Raw genomic sequence first — 16,965 nt, 5'->3', positions numbered from 1 at the left:
TGCAAGGTAGTGTGCTGTTCTGTCATAATCAACTCTATACCTAGAATCACGCTGCAATATAGAAGAAAGCAAACCTTTTATTTTCTGTCAATTGAAATATCTTGAAGGAACCATAAAAATCACAGGACACAAGCTGAAGCTCTAAATCCTATAAACGTGTCATTGAATTCACATGTTGGGATGTAAAACATAAAAGGAATACAAAAGTCTGCAGGAAGGCTCTGTGTACACAAAGCATTTAACTAAAGAAAACAAAAGAATTGGGAAACTCCAGAGAAGTAACTGTCTCTGTCACAGTGATTAAGTCTTTCAGGGGCCTCCTATGAATATTGTGATGAAAAAAAAGCACCTAACAAGCAGAATTTATGGCTCTGCTCTGTAATTATTCCTTTAAAGCTTCAGAGAGGTAATGACTGAAAGTTAGTTAATTTCAAACCTCAACTCGAAAGGAAATCTTTAGTCTGTGGTTAGAAATACACTGGCAAAAAACTAAACCTTGATTTATCAGTCTTCTTTATTTATTTATTATTTAGAAGACTGCCCAAGAACAACGTTAATAGCATTTAATTGACACAGGAAAAGATTCCACTGAAAGTAGAGGAATGCAAGTGGGTATCTACACTAGATTCAAAAGACAGGTTACACAGAATTTCAAGCTGCTGAACATACACACAAACACACACGAATCCGGTAATTTTTTTTAAATTTATTTTTTCCCTGGAGTGAGCATAATTCTTTCATATAAAATTTTCTATTGAAGGAGAAAAATACATGTATTTTTTTAAAAGTAATTCTGTCTAATGCTTTTGGAAGTCTGCTGCAACAAAGGCAAAGAATTCTTCCCTCCCACATTATATGAGCAGAAGAGAAGTTTTAAAGAATTTCACTGGAGGTAGTAAAATCCTGACATAATAAATTCAATTGAAATTAGCTATACATTTATCTTTCTGTCATTTGTCCACTTGGGATAGTTACAGTCTGCTTCCTGCATGCTTCCAACTGCACACAGAGAGTTCCAGAAGGATGGGAAGGCAAGGCTACAGCAACACAGAAAAACATTCACAGAAGGAAAGAGACTGTCTTCATCAAGCAGCATTTCCACCACCTGCTCCCTGGTGATACCAGAAAGCAAATTCTATCTATTTGATGTAAGACAGCTACTATTAATGCCACAATAATAAAGTAGAAAAGGGTCTAGCTTGCAGATTGCAGATTTCACGTAACAAGCTAGTAAATGACAAGCTCCTAGAACGTGGCCAAAAAAAGAAGCTTAACAATCATGTGAGGAAAAGGTCACAATGAAATTTTAAGTACACTGGCAGTACATGTGCATTTCTAGTATTTAAGGTATGAGAACCTTTACTTTCATTGTAGAACTCAGTAACTTGGCTGGTAACGTTCTCCAAATCTTACTAAGGTATTTAAAGCATCAATAGGTGACAAAGTTATATCCTTCCTGAAATCCTATGTGATAAGATTACACTGGGTAAGAATCTTTCTTTTATATTACTTTGAAAGCCTAGAAATAACATTTCTCTGTTAATAATGAACAATTTCCATTTGTTTTATATCAAGTTCAGTACTGTAGGTGAAGAGTGAACATTCCAATTCACAGTTGCAGATTTTAGCACAAACACCTCTAAATATTCATTCTTTTTTCTTGTTTGTGAAAGCTGATTACTGCTAATAGCCATAAGCTTGCATAGAGGAGATGAGCCCTCTGCCACACAACTGGGCATTTATTTTTGCACTTCTTAACCCATTGGGTTTTATGGAGCCTCTTTGATGACAACACTTTAGATCCTGCACAGTGGCTATGTAGTTTCCTTACTATTTTACTGTAAAGCACTTTCTCACATGAATTTTTAAACATGTCAAATATTTTGCCACAACCAGATCTCTGTTGACAATAATTATGGAATATTAGAAGTAAGGCAAAATGTCATTCTATTACAGTAATCTTTAAGAGGTCTTGAATATCTGAAACATTTATCTTTAGTACTTTCAAAACTGTCTTCTTCATAAGAGAAAAAATAAATTAAAAAATGCAAGTTGGAATATAACATAAATATTCAATTTACAAACATGCTGTATCCTCTTTTATTACTATGTATATCAGTTCCTATGAACATGATGCTCCATGTATACGTGATGAACCCACTATTCAGAAAGACAATACACAGAGAATTCCAGTCCAATAAACATACATTATTGAAAATATTTATTGTATTCAGCATCAGAATTATGTCAATTTAAATAAATGCAATACCCAGAGACTGGAATCAGCAATGGGCTTTTGCATGTGATTCATGTTATTATGTGCAGTATATTCCACATACTTTCTTCACAATCACAAAGTTCTCTTATCTCATGTTTTGTACACACTTGCTTCCATATTTCTTCTAACTTTTCACCTGAAACGTCCATGCCAATGTTGTGGAGAATTTGTGCAATCTACAAAAATAATACAAAATACACAATTAACGTGATTCTGGTCAGTATTTTGTTAAACTATATTGAGTCTGGCTTTTACATATATTAGTAATCCCTATTTGCCAAAGAATATTTTCCCACTCTTAAATAAAAACTACAGATCACATTCTGCATCCTTAACCAAAGAAGTTCCTATTTAAGTAAATCCAAATCTTATTGTGATGAAAACTACACAAAATTGTCTGTAATTAATAAAATAATGTTGGTACACTATTTCAACATTGGAAAAAATCAAACACAGAAGACTCGGGTAAAAATAAATGTTTTTTAAAAGCCCTAAGTCAGGTTCTGTTTATCCACTGGTTTTGCTGTTTGCAGTTATCAACACAAATCAGATTATATATCATCTGCATTTCACAGCAAGAATACTATACACAAGATCATCAGCTGGAATAGATAAGCAGGTGAAGTGATTAAAATAAAATGGTTCACATCAACTTTGGGCCTTGCTATAATTTTACACCAAAGTGTAAATTCATCAAAACAGGAGGTTTTTTTTATTTTCTCACTTGAATGCTTCCTGCTACATGCCTAATTACACTGACCTGTTGACTCATTAGAGGAAGGTTACTTTAGAAGAATATTGATATGACTTGTGCTTCTGTTACTATTAGCAAACGTTTGGTTTCAACTGTATCATAAATGTGTGTATGCATGTGTTATTTTTATGGATGCTTTGATAAAGTTGATCATCTTTCTCTAAAGCTGTCTTTTGTATAAATACAGGTCTGATCCCCAGTACAGCAAATCTTCAGCTTCATCTTTAGCCAGTAAATCTATGAGTTTATGCCAGCCGAAATTGCAGGAGGAAAACAGGGACTGAATTTTGTTTCTTTAAGCAGAGGTGCCGTTTCAGTTAAATCAATAATCCTACCCATGAGTAAAACAAATCAGATTTGATCGAATGTCTTCAATGAGCTAGTGACATTTAAAAGTTAAACTAAAAGCAATATTCCATCACAGGAACACTGCAGGGACAATAAAGGACTACATGCTCCCATAACTTGGCTTCGCCATATTAACAGCTCTGTCCTGACTCACCAACTGCCATAAAATCATCACTGACCAAACCATGGACTGTCATGTGTGCAGAGCGGGTTAAACTGACCCTCACCTATTGTCAACATGATCATGCTGAATATAAATTACACACTATTACTCAATTACATAACTTCTATTGTCTTCAACAGACTGGATTCCAGTGAAAAAAACAGCAAGCCCAAGAAGTATTTTGTTCTTTTGTAACATGATGAGTCACCTCAGGAAACTGTTTTATAGCCAGAATTCACATTCATTTCTACAGGTCTATACAAAAACTGGTAGTATTACATTACTCTGGGCTTTCATCTAATAATAATATCATATGATCATAAAATAACTACATTAACTATGATATTTTGAAAACGTTAATTAAAAAATAGTAATGATAAAATGCCAAAACAGTCCATTTCATGAACATAGGGTGATTTAACAGACTCAGAGGTGGTTCTGCACTGAATTCTGTATAGTCAGTATAGTCTACAATGGAGTATGATATCTCAGGATGTGTTATAGCTTCAAAGAAGAGCTCTATCTAGTCCTTGAAAGATGTAGTTGGCTTCTCAATCAAGCATGAATTCTATTTACTGTTAGCTATATGCTGCATGCATGCATTTCCTCTTACAGAGGACTATAAAATGGTTCATGTACACAACATTCTGACAAGGTATTTTATGGATATGTATAGAATGTGATATCACACCTTTCACATCCAGCCAGTAACTAGCAACATTCTGTTCTGTAAAATATATATTCAAATCCCAGATCCGCTTTCAAGCGTGACTGAATATTTAATATAATGAGTAGTAGAGAGGATCAGGTTGCCAAGGCTTCTTTTCTCATTTAGATTGGAATTTCACATTTCATTGCAATTGTCTCATAAATTGTACTTCAGCTAATGAAGTTCTCTCTTTATATTTTTTCACTCTAAATTGCATACAAATGTAAAAGCAAAAGAGTAAACAATATTGTAGAAGAAGAAGCAAATTTGTTTTAGTATTTATGTGAGAGAAATTCTAGTCTGTGAGAAAAACAGAGAGGTAGCAGCCTGCAGAGATATCAGAAAGAAAATTGCCTACAGTCTCATGTCCTATCTTCCTCTTCAGAAATATGAGACAGCACAGCATCGCTGTGTGACTCCCAATATCTTCTATCACTGTACAAGTCCTTTGCAGAACTGAGCCTCTGAATGTGACTCAGCAGAGCACCTAAAAGATATATACAAGTAGTTTCCCAAATTTGCCATTAGCAAAACCTGCCAAGTTTGTTCGAGGGGAGGCACTTCGGGTAAAATTTTACACTGAACACCTCTCTGTGATAGAAATTAGTTTTATGCACCTGTAAAAATTTTCTTCTGGGACTTTTAAGACATCTCATGGAATATAGAATAACTTTGGTTGGAAGAGATCTCTGGAGACCATCCATCCAGCAACATAATTAAAGCAGGGCAAACTTCGCCATTAAACCAGGTTGCTTGAGACCTTGCTCAGAAATTGAATATTTTGGATCTCAATAAAATTAATATCTACCATCTTTATGAATAATTTATAATGTGAAGAGTACATATATTTCAGATCGTTAAATGGATGTAAAGAAAGATGGTAATCTCGCAACAATGAATTTTACAACCTGTGTATTTGATAACATGACTTTCCACTCCCACATGGCTAGAGGAACAATTATCTTGGAAGAATATGCTGAAGAAATTCACTATACCTCTGCCTTTGGTCTCTTTTTTAAAAGTTCTCTTTCATGCACTCCATTTTGACCGAAGACAGAAGGGAACATTAATGCAAAACTAGTGCCCTGGTCACCATAATTAGTTGTGTCACTGAGGCGACGAATTCGAGGAGCAGGAATATCTGAACGAATAGTTGGAATACCACACATTGGATAACCTGCGGAAATCAAACAACAGGCATCATGGAAAAGCCTGTATGTAAAGATAGTGCCAGGGAGGATAAAACATTTTGCGTGAAATAAGAAGAAATGTGATGCTTCATCTCACACAGGATCAATAACAAGTCATGTAATTTTCTTCCTTATATCCTTTTTTGCATTTTTAGAAATCTTGGTTTCAGCTACATCATGGAGCATGAAAACAGAGAATCTTGAAGTAACATTCTGTTACTTATCCAATATTTCCTGCTGAAAGTATTTGAGGTGTTTCCAAGAAGATATGGTTCTCCTAGAATTACTAGCATAATTTCTCAAAGACATCTAAATTAACTTTCATGTTTTGAATGGAATAACCATTCCAACTTCCAAGTCACAATCATAAACAAACTTAGTTTAGATAAATTAATTCACTATTGTACCTTAGTAGAACCTATAGCAACACTTTTAAACTTTGCTCCTGATTTTGTCTTAAGGAATGCCCAGAATTGAGCAGCACAGCCCAGTGTACTTACAGGACAGTGGGATACCACCTACTACAGCATTATACTGAGAAGATGTTGTTTGATAACTTGCAAATACACGGTCTGTTGGTTCTGTAGGCGTTCTTGGTGTCTTTTCTGAGCTTTCTGGTTCGTTTAACATGAGATCTTCCTGCTTTGGCTGTGGCTCATCTTTTCTCTGTGTGTCTTCAGGAACAAGACAGGCACCTAATTTTTTCCCTATAAACAGAAGTTATGGTACGGCCAGGATATACTATCACCACATTGTAGACTAAGAGGTAAAAAACATTGCTTGAAGAACTATAAAGTAGGTAACATAATTCATCTGCATTTCTGCTAATGATTCAAAGAGATGTTTTACTTTCTCCTAATCTATAGTATTAAGGAAACTTCCCAGTGACAATCTCAACATGCAACAAAGAACTTCAGGGTTCTGAAATGCATCTGTACCTGAGGCTCTGCTGATAGTGAGCAAGGTAAATGCACTCTCTAAATCCTTCCCTTATAAAGGAGCACTTAGCTTACAACACAATGTCCCCTCAACAGCTGTTCCAAGAACAAGATCATCCCCACAAGTTCCAAGTATTAAGGCATCTACCTTTAGCAATTATTTTTTCTTCAAACTCTTTAATAGCTGTTTTGTCTTTCCAGTTCAGAAAGTTTGCAAACTCCAGATAATTAACCAGACCATCTTTATCCAAATCACAGCAGTCAAATAAGGAATCCAGGAGCTCATCATCTAGATTCAGATTAAGCTGAAAACAGGACTTTCTTAGGTTGTCCTTGTCTATCATTCCATCACCATTCTATTATAAATAAAATAAAACAGTTGTTAAATTCTATGATTCTATAACTGCCATTATAAAATGACTCTGCCAAAAGAAACACATACATGTGTTCACAGAGATATCTACACACAAATAGCACCAGACACACCATTTCAAGAACAGTAACATTGCTGAGTAGAGAAATAAACCCTAAGTAATTTAGAAATTAGAAATCTGAATATAAAAGTGTCAAAAAGTAATTTATAGTGATTTGAGAGTAAAAGTGTGACAGGGTATTGTGACAAGGTAACAATCTAATCATAAATGTTGGGGAAAAGCCAAGATGCCTTTGAAAGTAAGACATCAATCATTCCAATCACTTTGTATACATTACAATTAATGTTACATATGAAATGTCAATCATATTTTTTTTTCTAGAGAGAAAAAAAAAAAGATCTGAAATTCTGATGCCTGGCAACTCAGTCAAAAAGTACAGCTTGGAAGAAAATATGAACATAATCCCTTCAAACTCTTTCCCCTTCAAGGAGAAATGCCAAATTTTGATGTGCAAAAATTGCTAAGATTACTCCTGCTCACACGTTCCTTGCTCGCTCTAACGTGGATTTTTCAAATGCTATTGTGAAATGCTCCAAATACTACTGTGTTTAATTCAACAGCATATCACAGTAGATTAAACACACAATAACTATGAAGTTACCTTGTCTTTATATTCTTCACCTATATTTACCTTGCTATGCTTATGCTTCTTCATGGCTGTATCTCCATAGCACAGGAGCACTAATGTCACACATTACATTTATACTTTTCCAGAGCACTAACCTTATCATAATGTCTGAATGCTTTTAGCAACACATCAAAATTCTCATAGTTAGCTTTCTTCAAACTTTGCCGAACTGCAATCAAGATAGCTTTTTCTCTGTTCTTACCACGGAGGAACTCACATGGGACACGGTCATGAAGAAGATCATAAAGTCCTATAAAAATGAACAGTTCCTCAATTAGTTGTGCATATACAGAAAACAGACATAAAAAATAAAATAAGTTTGCATTTTTAAGGAAAAGGAGAATTTAAGTTTCAAGAGGCTGATTTTCAGCACTGCTGAACATCTGATACAGCCATTTCATTACAAGATCAATGGTCTGTATAATGATTTCTCTACTCACACAGTTAATATCAAAAATTTTGAAACATCATAATGTAGCTTCATGAATCTGTCCACTGCTTCCAAAAGCTTCTGACAGCAGTAGGAGTTACTCAATGTCCAGATAATTGAGAAATAAAAGAACATATATTATTAATCTACCACTTCCAGTCTGTCATGTTCCAGATACTTACGAGACCCAATGTAAGATTTCAGATAATTATATATCACTGGTTTCTAGAAAGAAAATGTACTATTTTTATGTTACTTTTCCCATTTTCTGTGTATCCCAACTTTATTAATATTTTTAAACACTCTGGCACAATCTTAATCCAAATCTCCAGGACACCGAAGTCACTCTCTAGAGTGCAAGAAGTTCATTCAGAGTCCAGTAACAAACATGAGTAGCTCATATAATCCCCTTCTAACAGTAATGTATGTACATCATTTTCCACTTGTTAATAGTAAATTCTTTTGTTCAGTTCCTTCTGCTCTTATAGGACAATTATACCTACACATTTAAAGTATTTAACTTTATTACACTACATAATAATAAATGTATAAAAGCTTATGCACTCTTTGAACAAGCTTTCTCTGGTCGTGACTAATTTAATAACTTTGAGCCACTTACATTTTTTGCTTCCTAATTATTGACTGTATTCCCTAGGTATTAAACACAATGTTAAAACATCAATCCCAACACTGACTATTGGAGTTGACAAGCTTTCAAAATTTTGTCATAATGAAAATTCATAGTTTTTTATTTTTACTCTGCTTTCCATCTCCCTGTAACCTTCAAAAAACTTATTATTATTTATTGCTTGTTATTTTTACTCTTTTTCAAGAAGTGCTGAAAAAATCATTTGAGAAGAAAGATGCATCATTGATTTAAGTAGTCATCTTAATTTGTCACAGTTTTCTGTTGTTTCCCATTTAGTTACCTTCAGATACAAAGGCTTTAAAAGAGTAAAAAAACCCCTCAACATGATAATTCAAAAACTAAAGTTTCTTTATTTGTGACATTTATTTTTTCCCCACTAGCAGCTTCAATTCTCAAATTTGCCCTCCAAAGATTTACTATCCATAAATTTTTGTACCTTGCCTCTAAGATAGATAGGAAAACTATATATTACACAACCAACAGCACTTACTTCAGCATATCTCATCAGCAAGATAAGATTTTATTCTGCCTTTAAACTTACCATATTCATCTGGAGGGACTACCAATCCAAATGTATGACCTGGGGGAACATTCATAGTTTCTGCTATGCTGTCAATAAGGACATTTCTTTGTTAATTGTCACACAGTTAATAGCCAAAATAAAACCTCTGCTACTATTAAAAAAGTTATAATATGTTATATAATTAAGGATAACCCACAAAAATACATGTGATACATCTGAAATTTTTTATCAGTACTTTGTTTTGAAGTTACCATTCCAGAAAAGCATCCCTTTATAAAGCTAATTAGAACATTTGCTGTTTGTAATATAACACAGTCAAGTGTAAACATCAACCTTTTGGACATTTATGCTCATTAAAGGGAAAAATATTCTGTGCTATTTTTTTTTCCTAAGACACTGATAGAAACGTGCAAGAAAAGTCCTTATAACATAGACAGATAATAGGAATGTTTAGGATAAGATCGCAAACTGAAATGTCTCTGAATAAACTACTTTTGGCTAAAGTGGAAAAATTGAATCACATCTCTGCTTTTCCACATGCAATTTTATGTCTACCAAAACCAGCAACTGACTCAATATACATCTGGAAAACTTGGTCCACTGTTATTTACCAGAAATTGAAGATGTTGTTGGTGACATTAAAGAACTGTTTATTTTTTAATTTGAAAAAGATGTAATGTTAATTTTATGTTTAATAGTTAAATAATTAAAACTGATACATTAATCAAAAATCTCCATCAAAATTTAAATGATAATCAGTGCACTGTTCTAAAGCACAAAACAAACAAACAAAAAACCCACACAGAGATGGAAGCACTGTAATCTAAAAACTATTATGTGTATTTTTCTTTTATCATTTTCATACCACACATAGGATGTGGATGGTGTAAAGTGCACTAAATAGGATTAGACTAGCTTGTATCTGTCTTGTAATACTAGTGCTGGGTTTGAGCTCGCACTGCAACCCATCCCTGACTGATCATACTGCCTCATGTTGCTCAAGCTTCAGGTCTGTCTCACAGTAAGCTGGGACACAGTGAAGGGGAGACGAGAACCTGACTCATATTTGTGTTCATTCCTTACACGTACTTATGAGCACAGTTCTCCAGACTAACTTAAGCCTGGGATCTTGAGTTTAAAACTAAAATTTGCTACCGAAGTCAACGATTGTGTTCAGACACAATTTCATAGAAATCTAGAGCATACAGACTTTGTATGCACTCAGGAGCCCTAGGTTTGTAGCATGCCTGTATCCTGACCACACTGTGCCTTAGGACTTCTATGGCACTCCATAAACATTCCTCTGCAAAATTACAAAGCTGTGCCAGATCGCCTGTGGTTTATGAAGCATTCTAATGATTCAACTGAGATTGACATGTGCTGCTGAATAATAACAAAATTTAGTTCCACGTCCTTTTCCAAGGCAGTAATAAAGTGAGATTATAGGTGATGTATCAAAGATTACCAGTAATAGTGTCAGAGTAAGCAAAATGGTCAAATCCCAGATATTTCAGTTCTTTCAAACCTTTCTAACTGCAAAAGATGGGACAGAGGGGAATGTCTTACAGTGTTTGTACTTTGTTTAGTATAGATTTGTTCTTGGAAGGTGTCTTTGCTTACTTACGGATCAAGGGCTTTTCCAAGCTGAGGCTGAAATTTTTCCTTGAAATCATCACTTCGTTTCAATACAAGGTTAGCTGCTCTCTTCCTACAAATTATGAAAATAACTCCTACACATATTTGTTTAAAAATATTCAAGAATTTTTCAATAACATTTTAAAGTGTTATTATATGTTTAAAGGGAACAGCAACTCCTCTGTAAGACAAACACAAATTCAGTAATTGAAAAATTTTCCTATTTAAAATCAAAGGACTTTACATAATGCTTGAGACATGCCAAGTGGTGTTATACTATGGTAGAAGTGATTTGGATCAACAGTTCTGAAATCATACCTTGCATTTTCTGTAGAGTTCAATACAGCTAAGTATGGGATTGTGAGATGTACAATTTCTTCAAAAATGAAGACTTGCTCTTCTTAAAAATTCACACTAGTAGTTAACTCATTGCAACTTACGATTCCAGATCAAAGGCCCACTTTAAGGTCTTGGCTGTATTTCGCCCATCTTCAAAGCGAGGGGTTTCCATTCCATATACAAAAGACTTGTTGAAGTGTGAGTTATACTTCCTATTGACTGCTTCCCCTGCAAAAGTAGTAAGCATATCAACCTATATAAAACACCTCAGGAAGAAAAATACACCAAGTACCTTCACTCTTCAGACAAAACAACGAAAAAACAAAATCAAATAAATAACAAACATGTTCAATTAAAGATAATTTATGTTTATTGTGTAGTTAGGAATAATCTCATTGTCAAAAGTGAAGATAAAAAGCAAAATAAAAAGCAGAAACTACTTCAGTGGTAGAATAGTTGGATATTCTTTTATGTCTGATTAAAGACAACCCCAACAGAATAAATGAAACCAGGTAGCCTAAGTGGGGAGGGTCATGCAAACAAATCCCTTTATAATGTCTGTACCTAAGCAGAGATGTGTTCTATTTGATTTACTGTTTGTTTTTTAAAAACGTAGAAAGGCAAAAAGTGTTTCTGAGGTGCTGCACTTTCAGATATACTCTTGCTACATCTTCTTGTCACAGAAAAAACTGTCATTCTGTTTCTTCGGGGTCTTTTCAATCACTTTTTGAAAAGAATGGTGGTTAGAACTTTCAAAAATATAATTCACTGAATGCTTTCTAATAAGGGCTTAATCTGGCTGTATGGTAGCATAGAGTTTTTATGTTATTGCTGGGGCACATAGTTGACTTTTCTTTTTTTTCTGTCTTTCTGTTTCTGTCTTGGTCTCTCCATGATCTTGTGGATGGAAGTTACAAAGGAGACAAAGACAGGTAATGAATAATTCAACCAAAACACCTGAGAAAGGCAGGGGAGAAGGGAAATAAAATTACAAGTTTGGCCAATTTATACCAATATTACTTGTAATAGAATTTCTCAGTAAGACAACGGTACTATAATTTCACCTCTACATAACTGTCTCCACATAAAATTTACATTATTACAACTGAAAGATCTGTATTGCAGTTTCTTACATGTTTGGCCTGCACCTACAAAACTCTGGCTACTAGCACAAGCAGCAACTTTATTATAATAGTAATCTTACAGACCAGCAATTTAAGTCTTTTGGCCTAAGTGGAAATGATGGAACTGGGAAAAATAGAAGTGGCTGCAAAAGTAATACATGTGCTGTGTTTTAGAGTCCTGTCTGTCTCTCTCTTCCTGTGCAGACCTGTGAAATAAAGGGTAACCGCCCCTGGACAGATCACATCACACAAGTACAGTCCCCAGAGGCTGAAGCAGTGGAGTCACAGCCCATTGGAAGGGCAGAGACAGAGCCTGTGAGATGGACTCACAGGCAGGATCCTGCAGGCTGCATTCCAGAGAGCCACCCAGCAGCCTGAAATTTTTGGAATTAGCTCGATGGTGAGCTCCTCATTAGAAAGTCTGGCTGCTCTGAAATTCTATTTGGATCCTGACAAAAGAGACCAACTAAAGCTGAAAGTACTGGAATGTGTTGGGCTCACAGTCTGTGGCTTTAAGGACAAGACTGCCTTCAGTGGCATAGACAGTGTCAAACTCAGTAGGTAACCAGGACATCTATGAGTTTCTAGTTAATTGGAAATATTCTTCTTTTCAAAGAGCACCCAAAAGAAATCAGGCTTCCAAATCCTTCATTAAGCTCTTACACCCTTTAAAACGCCCACCATGAAGTGAAATACTGTTCTAGAAACAGATCATGCTCTCTTGGATGCATATTTTTTCACATAATTACTTTTAAAAACAACTTATATTGTATTAATACAGTGGTAAAACTAATAGTTTACATCTCAAAAAATAGCATACAGTATGTGTTGAACACATGTAGAGGAATTTTTTTATGGGATTTCTTATTAGCCTCTGAACTTACCCACGTCATAAGCCTCATGTGACACAACATACAAATCATGTCCTTCTCTGGCTTCTTTATCCACTTCCTCAAAGGTTTTTGGTGGATTTACAAGCAGTCCAGCTGGTATATCTGGAAATGAATGTATGGTTGGGGGAGATAAGGGGGTGGGTGTTTTGTTTGGTTGGCTCTCAATTTTAAACAGTATCTTGTTAAAGAAGTTGCTAATACTGTGGAAGAATGATAGTTCTTACCATATTTCTAGGCAATCTATAGTCAGTCTATAGTTAATCTAACATGACATGGGACTAGGGAAAAAAAAAAAAATCACAGAAATCAAAATGAACTTTTGCAAGAGAGCTTCATGGGCAACACATATGCGATTTCCTCCAGTCTATGGAGGAAAGATGGACAGGTCAAGGAAGTTTCTTTCATTAGACTATTACAATTGTTGGGAAAAGGAAAGTAAGTTGACAGCTACCTAAATAGTTCTCCAGGGAAATCTATACACACGGATCAGGAACACAGCTAAAGGCCCCACCAGTTACCATATGTTCTTGGGTGCTTGTTTCTTCACTATAACTGAAAAATACAGTTTTAGGCCTCTCAGTAACTGTTACAACAATTTTTCTGTTAAAAAGGAATTGTTGGAAGCATAGAGCATGTGCTAGATACTAAATTGCAGATTATCTTGTATTTACAAGAAATATATTTTAATGGTAAATTTTCCTACCTTTGATGGTTTTTTTTCCAAATGTAGTATTAATTATATCCAAGCCCTCAGGTAACATAGAAGATTGATCATGTGTTCTACCCAAACGTTCTTCACGACTACTATAGTAGATTGATTCTTTCATGTCTTGTACCTTTTCTTGAAAAACAGTTTTAGGAATTGGACTTATCAACGAAGCTACCTAAAGACATCACAAACAACACAAGAGGCAGGAAAACCAGCAAAATATCATCATTCACACATCAGTATGACTACCTACACACATATACAAGAACAAAAGCTTGCTCAGAAGTGTTTTAATGAGATCTTATATGGTTACACTGATATGATTTTAACCACCAAGTTGCAAACTGAAACTGTAGCTTGAGAGAAGGCCACTAATAATCAGTGCTATGCTAAATCTCCAGCTAAATAAAATACTTATTATGAGACAGAACTTTTTTTTTTAATGCTAGTTTTCCACTTGTTAATTTATACATTTTCTGACTGCAACCTTTCTTTTCTTAGCACATATTAGAAACTACAGTCAAATTATAGTATGACCAAAACTTAAGTGATTTGCTTTTTCAGGTTGCCCATCAAAGTAACGAGGACTCTAGAGAAGGTTTATGATTAGACTCTCATTGAATGTTACATAAAGAAATACTGAAAAAAGTAGTAGCAAATACAATTGATCCAAACCCATGCTTCACAAACTCACTAGGGTTACAACTCTTCCTCCAGTTAATATTTGATTAATAATGTGAAGTCTTCAAAGACTAAACAAATCAATCCATTCATCATAAAACTTGTGGGGAGGGACAGCAAAACCTGGTTGTCTTTCATTTTGGATATGTCTAATAAATGTCCTACTCAACATCCTCTAATGTCAGGCCCTACTTCCTTCATGAAAGTGTATTTTTACTAACACAACTGTTATTTTTAGACATGTGATAAAATCACCAAGATCTCTTCAGTTGTTTGATTACAGATTACAAAAATAATTTCTGAAGAATACTCACAAAATAGTCTGACATGCCCAAACCACCGCTTTTTAGCTAACAAAATCAGCTTCAACCCAAAGGTAAGAAAAAATACATAATAATTACACCAAAGTATAAGCATGTTCTCAGCAGTTTTCCTGATAAGAACTCAACTGCTTTTATCTCTGTAATCCATAAGAAGAAAGCAGCAAAATTTGTGGATAGAAGACTGTTCATTAACTTAAATCTTAAAATGAAATTAATAATTCAGTAGTCACTACAAAAATTAAGTCACTGATAAAAGTCACTGAACTTCAAATGTTTTCCAATTTCAATCATGCTAAATAAAGCCTGATTTGACCTCAGAATTCAGGTAATTCACAACAGCTGTGACATACTGCACTATAAATCACTCAGCTATGTACTTTTATCCCTGACTATGAAGAAATAAGCTGCTGTTATTAAGAACACTCTTAAGGGGTTCATTCTCAAACAAAAGTAAGAGAGTCACATTCTTACACTGAATGAGGAACGTGACTTTATGCCATGTGTCAAGTGAGTTGCAATGTCGGGATCATCTGCTGTGCCGTAGAATATTACTTTAGCACCAGGAGCTGGATCTGTTGTATTTCGAAACTTTCGCACAGTAGTTGGAGTAATGGGCTATATACAAGGCAAAGCAAAAACAATTTTACACCAGGTATTCACAAAACATTAATGAAAAGAAAACGTACTGCAGACATTTCAGTCTCATTTCACAGAGGCAAGAACAAAATACGAGGATGCTTTAGGGCCATAACACATGCATATGCTCCGGCATATGCTGATATTGTGAGTCTAAGGTCAACATAACCCAGCTTAAATTTTATCAAACCAGCGTTGCTAAGTTTCAACTCTTCTCATCTTTGATTTGGGTAACTGCTATTTCACATGTTCTTTATGAAAAATGGATGTTACACTCATCAGTTTCAGAAACCTTGAACCAAATTCACAACAACTCCACCATGAATGAAACAATTTTGGAAATCATTTAAACCAGAGTCTGGGTTTTTTTAAAATTATCATTTAAAGGGAGAACTGTATTTATGGGATCCGTTTGTGTCTCAGTACCCTCTGACTCTTCAGGGGCATGGGGAAGGGGCAGTAGGAATCACAATTCTGAGGGGCATCCTTGTAAAGAAGAAAGACCTCCATCAGAAGACATATTAATTCCAATAATAATTACTACAATTGTGTTACCACAGGAAAAAACTGTCTAAATAATTCTATTCAGTCCTAACTAAGCATACATGGTGACTTTCATAAAACAGGTGAAGTGAAAAAGATCTGCCAGAAGCGTTTTGAATCCTGTCAGCTACTCTTTATGATCCCACGTGACAAAAACTAACACTGAAAACAAAAAAATAGTACTTTCTAAAGAGAAGAGATGTAGAAAAAAATCAACAAAGCTTCACTGATTTTTTTTTTCCCCAGGGCTTGTCTCAAAGCACATTCGCTAATGGGAAATCATTACAAAAGTTTCACAAGGAGCGTGTGCGAAACCAACTCACCCTGGGTAACACCTCGGTGAGGCAACTCGCGACCGTGCCAGCAGCAGGACGCAACTTCCCAGCCTAAACAATGCAATCAAAAAAAAAAGAAGGCATAACCAAGCTCAGTGTAATAATGCACACAACTAGTGTGGGCTGCGCGCACTTTTGGGGGGAGAGAGAGGGCTCGCACGGAGATGCGCCTGCCCGTTTCACACGCTGCCCCTCTGCCAGCCCCTTCTGGGCGAGACCCGGCAGAGGGGCGGGCGGCTCCGCGGCAGCAGTGGGACCCCTTCGGCGAAGGACCAATCTCCAGTCCGTTCGGTGGTCCCCCCGGGGGTCCCCCCCGGGGGGGGCGGTGGCTGCCCTCCATGGCGGCCGGCTCCCGCCGCCCGCTCGCAACGGCGGCGGCAGCGACGGGAGCGCTCGTGGCGAGGCGGGCGGCGCGGCGCCCCACAGCGTCCCCGCCATCGCCCTCGCACCCAGCGCCCACCGTCCTTCCCCTCACAGCGCCCCGCCATCGCCCTCGCACCCAGCGCCCACCGTCCTTCCCCTCACAGCGCCCCGCCATCGCCCTCAGAATCCACACCATCTCCCCGCATCTCCCACCCCTGGGAGAAAGTCAGGAAATCAATTGCACTCGGGTTATCTTGTAACTGTCATGAAGAAAAAAAAAAAAGGCGCAACCACAGAGGTAGCACATTTTTTAGACCAGTCCTTGAAAATATACCGGGTT

The 16,965-nt window shown here is 36.1% G+C and overlaps 1 protein-coding gene across 3 annotated transcripts; it reads right to left on the bottom strand.

Moving 5' to 3' along the window:
• Positions 1 to 801: 801 nt before the first annotated feature.
• Positions 802 to 16,323, bottom strand: EFHB (EF-hand domain family member B). 3 transcript variants are annotated; one of them, XM_018075134.2, is made up of 12 exons: positions 16,251 to 16,323; positions 15,220 to 15,363; positions 13,739 to 13,919; positions 13,027 to 13,137; positions 11,120 to 11,246; positions 10,669 to 10,752; positions 9,063 to 9,130; positions 7,538 to 7,692; positions 6,529 to 6,736; positions 5,943 to 6,149; positions 5,248 to 5,429; positions 802 to 2,454 (listed from the first exon to the last, which is right to left on the bottom strand). In XM_018075134.2, exons 3-12 carry the CDS (start codon positions 13,860 to 13,862, stop codon positions 2,308 to 2,310), a joined length of 1,413 nt encoding a protein of 470 aa, XP_017930623.2. In that variant the 5' UTR covers positions 13,863 to 13,919; positions 15,220 to 15,363; positions 16,251 to 16,323; the 3' UTR covers positions 802 to 2,307. The 3 variants fall into 3 exon arrangements, with proteins under 3 accessions (XP_017930623.2, XP_029817835.1, XP_029817836.1); XM_029961975.1 differs by having other exon boundaries at positions 5,943 to 6,137; XM_029961976.1 differs by lacking the exons at positions 13,739 to 13,919; positions 15,220 to 15,363; positions 16,251 to 16,323 and having other exon boundaries at positions 11,120 to 11,284; positions 13,027 to 13,131.
• Positions 16,324 to 16,965: the final 642 nt, after the last annotated feature.

Source organism: Manacus vitellinus, unplaced genomic scaffold (assembly GCF_001715985.3).
Source record: "Manacus vitellinus isolate BGI_N305 unplaced genomic scaffold, ASM171598v3 scaffold_3_pilon, whole genome shotgun sequence".
In the NCBI taxonomy this organism is placed as follows: Eukaryota; Metazoa; Chordata; class Aves; order Passeriformes; family Pipridae; genus Manacus; species Manacus vitellinus.
Note: the sequence above shows the minus strand (reverse complement) of the source record. Positions and strands in the feature narration are given on the sequence as shown.

Bases quoted from the DNA above. Each gene is read 5' to 3' on its own strand.
- EFHB (XM_018075134.2), bottom strand. From the start codon at position 13,862: ATGAAAGAATCAATCTACTATAGTAGTCGTGAAGAACGTTTGGGTAGA. The intron at 10,753-11,119 runs GTAAGTTGCAAT...CATAATTTGTAG, and splicing joins TGGGCCTTTGATCTGGAATC to GAAGAGAGCAGCTAACCTTG. The intron at 6,150-6,528 runs GTAGATGCCTTA...TTCTGTTTATAG, and splicing joins AGAAAAAATAATTGCTAAAG to GGAAAAAATTAGGTGCCTGT.